At 41.8% G+C, this 6,601-nt stretch overlaps 1 protein-coding gene across 1 annotated transcript; it reads left to right on the top strand.

Moving 5' to 3' along the window:
* The first annotated feature begins 2,884 nt into the window (after positions 1-2,884).
* LOC115627895 (selenide, water dikinase-like) lies at positions 2,885-4,429 on the top strand. The gene is made up of 2 exons (XM_030523788.1): positions 2,885-2,930; positions 3,081-4,429. Exon 2 carries the CDS (start codon positions 3,085-3,087, stop codon positions 4,285-4,287), a length of 1,203 nt encoding a protein of 400 aa, XP_030379648.1. The 5' UTR covers positions 2,885-2,930; positions 3,081-3,084; the 3' UTR covers positions 4,288-4,429.
* Positions 4,430-6,601: the final 2,172 nt, after the last annotated feature.

A 6,601-nucleotide genomic window follows, 5' to 3' on the forward strand; every position in this document is an offset into this window, starting at 1 on the left:
AACTCGAAAGTAAAAATGTAGCAACATAATGAGTTGCTGTTGTTTTTGTTGTTATTCAAAAATAAGATATACATAGTAATAAAAAATAAAAAAACAGCCGACAAGCAGTAACACATTGAGAGATACTTACACGACAAGAGCACATTTGAAAAGATCGCGTTGCGGTTACCCATATAGAGCGAGCGATACCGCTATAATAATATTGTTCACATTGTAAAACGAGTTTTTAGCTAAAAGCTTGGGACAGACGTCTTACCAAATGCTTCAGAATTCATTTGTCTATCGAAACGCCGAAAACAATTATAAAACAATTATTCTTTTGTACACATGCGAGAGCAGTATTTCAGTATTTTTCATTGTTTCGCACGCCTTACAAAACCTTCGTTCGAATGATTTCAGTACTATGTACGATTTGAGATATATTTTCAATTCATATGTAAGAGGTATATAGGCCTAGAGAAGAAACGAAATCATAAACGAATCAGTGTTAAAAAAAAGTTGAAGAGTAAGAGACAAAATAAACATCATCGTTAATTAGTTAACACGAGTGTGTAAAACAAAGCATTCTAATAATAATTATGTATGAATATTCACTGCTAATTGATTTGAGGGTATACAGAAACATGCAACTCCATGCCTTGTAGATGTTGATTAGCCTGAAATGGTTGCAACAAACTTAATAATTCCATCAAATGTGATGCAAGTGTTCAATGGTGGTCATCCTCTGAGATATGTCGTATTATATAGTGTTATATATCAGATAATAATCTCGTTAGCTCCAAAAGAAATGTTTTTTTTTTCTCTAAGTGGAACATTTTTGGCAATCGAATGAATAATGGGAGGGAGTGTTGGAGAGATGGGAGGAGGAACAAAAATGTAATTGCAATTTGTGGATGAACTGATTTGTGACAAAGGGGCGAAGGCGGGCGATAATACATGTGGCTATATTCATTACAAACACATACACACACACATCCTCACGTACACACACACACACACACACTCTCTCATGCGAGACTGTTATCATTAATGTAAAGTACAACTTAATTGTTGCTGCAAAAAAGGCACAAAAGGCTGGCGAAAGCAAAAGTTCTGTCATCGTAGACTTTGTTTGCCTTTCCCTACCGTCCCTCTTTTTGCAGTCCCCAGCCTTACTGCCAGTCAGCCAGCCTGGCTGCCAGCCTGCCTTGCCATTAAGCATAATAATAATAATAATAATAATGTGTAATAGCTGTGCGGCGCCGCGTGCTATGCTATTCCATATAGAAGCTCCTACAGCAGCAGCAACAACAACAGCTGCGCGCAATAACTCTATAACTCACATACACATACACATAGACAGAGACAAAGGCAGAGGCAGAGGCAGGGAAAGAGCAGCACATGTGTATGTGTGGCTATATTTGAATGCGTGTGCGTGTGTGTGTGTGTGTGAGAGAGAGAGAGAGAGAGCCCGCGTTTGGGGACGCATTCAAAGCAATTTCCACAATTTTCGTATTGTTTACTTAATTAATTCTGCAAAAAGATTTTCATTTACGAGTGTTGTGTGGCTATGTATTTGTGGGGGTGTGTGTAAGTGTGTGTGTGTGTGTGTGTGTGTGAGCTTGTTGTGGCATACACAGCTGTTTTGTGGTTATTACAGCAAACCACACATACATACATACATATACACAAACACCCATGCACATTCACATTCACATAGACAGACGGGAACGCGTAATGAGTTTATAACATTTAATGAACGCTGCCGCACAATGTGGCGTATGCGTAATGCATTGCCAATGGGCACGGCTTTAAGGCACACCTTAAAGTATGCAACAAGTATGCAAAAATCAATCCACCAACAACAACAACAACAGAAATAGCAGACGTTGCCAATTGTCAAGCAGTTGCATATCATATTGGAAGACACGTTGGGTGAAGGGCTCTAGACTAATACCCACAAACCAATACAACCAACCATACAAACCAATATAAGGGTTGTGAAGGCGCTGAATAGTCTTCATAGTCCTTTAAAGAACTTTGTATGGAATCTATAAGTATCTGTGAAGAGGTCGCTCTCAACATCGCTTAAATGGAGACTATCTGTATTTTAAGTTCTGTAGATCTGAAAATGTATTTCTATCGAAGAAAAGAAATTAATGTTCATCATCATTTCCATTACAAATGTAAGCTTTCGATAGCTGGCTAGAAATACTTATATGCATATACATCCCGCAAGCAAGGCATCATCAAAAATCAGTTTCGATGCATTTACAACAGATTTCACCACTCACCAGTAACAAAAATATTCAAACATATTTCTCAAGAACTCTATTCTTTATACATGACTGGACCTAAATGTCCAGTTTGGGAATTAACACGATGGTTCTCGGAACACTGTAACAGAAAGTCTAAAAATATATCCACAATTGATTAGAATTCGATAAAAATAAAACACACGCGACCTTTATGCAGAAAGAAGCAACTGTATAATAATTTGTCCAACTCCATGAAAAATGAAGGAAGACACGATTCCATTATGGCTAATAAGCAAATGGCAACATATTTATTCGAACAAGTCGCAGCCAATAGCGTCCACCGTGCTCGACACTACAATTCCAATCCATTTTAAATCTCTAAATAATTAATATATCCACGCACATTGCCACCTCAATCATTCTTACAGATATTAATGTTATTAATTGAAAAAGTTATTTCGTTATGTTCACATCAAAATCAGGACGAACTAGGTTATGGTCCAAGATAAAAACTCAAATCGGTTATCGATGAATTGTGTTGTCCGATTGTAACCTAAATAATTGGAAGCACTGTTTTTGACAGTCGCTGCTCGAGTAGTGCAAACGTGAAAAAAGTGTGTGTGTGTGAAAAAAGGAAAACTCTTCAGTGAAACTTATTTCAAATATAGCATTTTATAAAGGAAAACTGTAAGAGTAAGTAATAGATGAGGACCGAACCTATTGATAATAACTATCAATCAACTAATGAGTAGGATCATGCAATTGAAGTAGAAAAAAACAACTTTTGCATTAACATCTGTGTGTTCGCTCAATTAGATTTGTTTCCCCCTCTAACTTTGCTAGAACTATGACGAACCAAGCCGCATCCACATCCAAGGCTGCCTTTCTGAAGCTGCTGTGCCTTACCAGTGACAATGACAAGATGGAGGTGCTCCGCCCCTTCAATCCCACTGCCTACGGCTTGAACGCCACCTTCCGCTTGACGCGCTTCTCCGATGCGAAGGGCACTGTTTGCAAGGTGTCGCAGGGAGTATTGGCGAAGCTGCTCTCGCCTCTGCGTGCGGCCGGTCCCACCGCAAATCTGAAGACGAAGTACGCGGACCAACGCCGCTTTGGGATAGGAACGGACTGTTCGGTCACTCCGCTGCGTTACGGCGTCTCCTTGGTGGAGACCACCGATCTCTGCTACCCCATCATTGACGACCCCTACATGATGGGCAAGATTGCGTGTGCCAATGTGCTGAGTGACTTGTATGCCATGGGCGTGATCGAGTGCGACAACATGCTCATGCTACTGACCGTGAGCACCAAGATGACGGAGAAGGAGCGCGACATTGTGATGCCGATGATAATGCGCGGCTTTAAGGACACGGCCTCGGAGGCCGGCACCAAAATTGGTGGTGGTCAGACAATTGTGAATCCGTTTTGCACTATTGGAGGTGTGGCGTCGGCCGTTTGCTATCCGGACGAGTACATTAAGCCGGACAATATCATGGTGGGCGATGTTATTGTGCTCACCAAGCCGCTCGGCACTCTGGTGGCCATGATTGCGCATCAATGGCTCGATCAGCCGGAGAACTGGGGTCGCATCAGGAAGGTCGTTTCCCAGGAGGATGTCCGCCGGGCCTACCACCAAGCCCTCAACTCGATGGCGCGTCTAAGCCGCACAGCCGCCCGTCTCATGCACAAGTATAATGCCCACGGTGCCACCGATATAACCGGCTTCGGCATATTGGGTCATGCCCAAGCCCTGGCCGCCATCCAGATGCAGGAGGTCAGCTTGATCATTCACAATTTGCCCGTGATTGCGAAAATGGCAGACGTGGCCAAGGCCTGTGGCGACCTCTTCAAACTGCAGGAGGGCCACTCCCCCGAGGTTTCGGGAGGTCTGCTCATCTGCTTCTCGCGCGACGATGCCATTGAATACTGCAAGGAGATCTTGGACCTGGAGGGCGCCCAGGCCTGGATTGTTGGCGTTGTCGACAAAGGCAACAAGACCGCACAAATTATCGACAACCCCAATATCTTCGAGTCACTCTCCAAGTATTAAGTTTAATTTGTTTTAATCGCTCAACTTTAAATTAACACTTCAAGCCAACATAATGAGAAAAGCTCACACTGTTTATATCAATTGAAACGATGTTAGCAAATACGTCAACAATTTATTGGTAAATAAATATTCACACAATAAATTTTAACTGTATTTTAAACTCTATGTTAGTATTTTTTAAATCAAAAATAGTATAGAATCAATAAAATTGAAAACAAGAGTAAATATCAATTAAAGCATTTTCTTTTTTTTTTATAGAAAACTACTTCATAGTAGAACTACTTGTATTACTCACAAATCATGTTCTTTGTCATGCCAACAAAGAAAAGAAATGCCTTAATGGGAGATTGCCAAAGGGTTTGAGTTGTGGTTGAGCTTGGGCTCGAGTCCTTCAAACTTATCAGCCCCGACCGCCGCAGGACGTGCTAGTAAGTAGTTCTTATATTGCACGGCTCCTATGGCAAGTTCTCTAATGTGGCCCCAAAGTTGAGCTTTGTATGCTAAACTGCCGCGCCCAGCAGTGTGGCAGCTGTAGTTGTTAGCTTTGCGCTCGAATTGGCCGGCAGCAGCAAAACCCCCCCACCATCACCATCGCCATCACCATCACACCCATAAAGGTTACCCTGTACTTTATTTTCTTTTGATATTTACTTCAATTTCAAGTTGCATGGACGCCACACCCAGAATGGCAGCTCGCTCTGGCTCTGGCTCTAGCTGTGGCTGTGGCTGTGGCAAGTCTCTGTTAGCAAGTCTAGCAGCCAGTACGCCCCCATCGGCCGCGCCCACAAATTGTAGGTAGTTTGCTTCGCTTCGACGTTCAGCTCGTTGTTTTGTGCTTTGTTGTTATCTTTCGATGCGTATGTATGGGAACTATTTTACCGCTCAATTGATTTTGCAATTTATTTGCGCGCATTATGCTCACACATACACACACACACACACACACATACAGTCACATATGCGCACGTGTACTGCACGTGTGTGTGCGTGTGTCTGTGTGTGTGCATGTTGGCTGGCTTTTGCTGAAATGGCGCTTTGGCCATTACCACTTGAGCATTTTCAATTCTATTTACTCCCAATAATCATCATCAATGTCAGTTTCGCTTGCACTAAAATAAAATAACAACAGCAGCTACAACAACAACAACAACAACAATAACAGCAGCAACAATAGCAGCAAGAATTGGCAATGACACGGGCAGCAAAAGTAACAACGTCAACAGGATCATTGGCAGCATTGACAGCAGCACCAACAACAACAACAACAACTACAATGATACTGTGACTTGTTTTGTTGTCGCAGTTGCCGTTGCCGTTGCCATTGCCATTGCCAGACACTCCAAACGAGGCTCGCACACAAACACACGCATTGGGAGTTGATGTTTATATCGATTGCTGGCAATTTCGTGAATTACAACAGTCTCACTCACACACACTCACACACACACATACACATAGAGACTAGCACAGCACACTCTTGAGAAAGGACGTCAACGACGTGCATGTTGTTACTGTTGTTGTAGTTGTTGCTGGTTCTGTTTGAGTGCCAAAGGGACAACAGACAATCACACTGGGAGACGAGCAAACGAACAAACGAAGGGACAGGCGTTCGCCTGTTCAGACAGACGCACAGACAGACAGGCTGACAGACAGGCTGGGTGACAGGCAGACAGACACTGGCGCAACAAGAACTCACAACAATATGGCACAACCGACAAAATATTGACAGAAGTCTGTCTGTAAGTTTGATGGGAAAAACGATAACATTATTGTCTCACATTTGTGATAAGATCTTTACTTTCAAGGAGATAATATTATAGTTGTTGTGTCCGTTGGGAATGTGCATTGCTCGTCCGAAACCTTCCCAATAGAGCTAAAAAAAATATATTAAAAATAATAAAAATTAAAGATAAGACTTAAACAGATTTCAGGATTATGCCGTATATGCATGTACATATCTCACTATTTTCATGTATAATCTAATATACAACGAAAATTCAATAAAAAGGACTCTAGAACAACACCAATATATCACCTTATAAATTGAGTATATAAGGATTTGTTTTCTTGATTCTGCAGGCAGATACAATTTTCAGAGACAAGAAAGCTGAGTAAAGAACTGAGTAAGAACGTCTTGATTTGATTGTGGAACCAGAAAACATTCACATACTTGTATATATCTATAAGTCCATTCTTCACTACTTCTGATGGCAATATCACGTATTTTTGTCGGGTGGACAGGACACGTGCCATTCTAGCTGTTTCGAGTGCGTATGTGTGCGTATGTGTGTGTGTTTGCTTGTATGTGTGTCGC

This window comes from Scaptodrosophila lebanonensis, unplaced genomic scaffold, assembly GCF_003285725.1.
Source record: "Scaptodrosophila lebanonensis strain 11010-0011.00,11010-0021.00 unplaced genomic scaffold, SlebRS2 tig00000098-arrow-pilon, whole genome shotgun sequence".
NCBI lineage: Eukaryota > Metazoa > Arthropoda > Insecta > Diptera > Drosophilidae > Scaptodrosophila > Scaptodrosophila lebanonensis.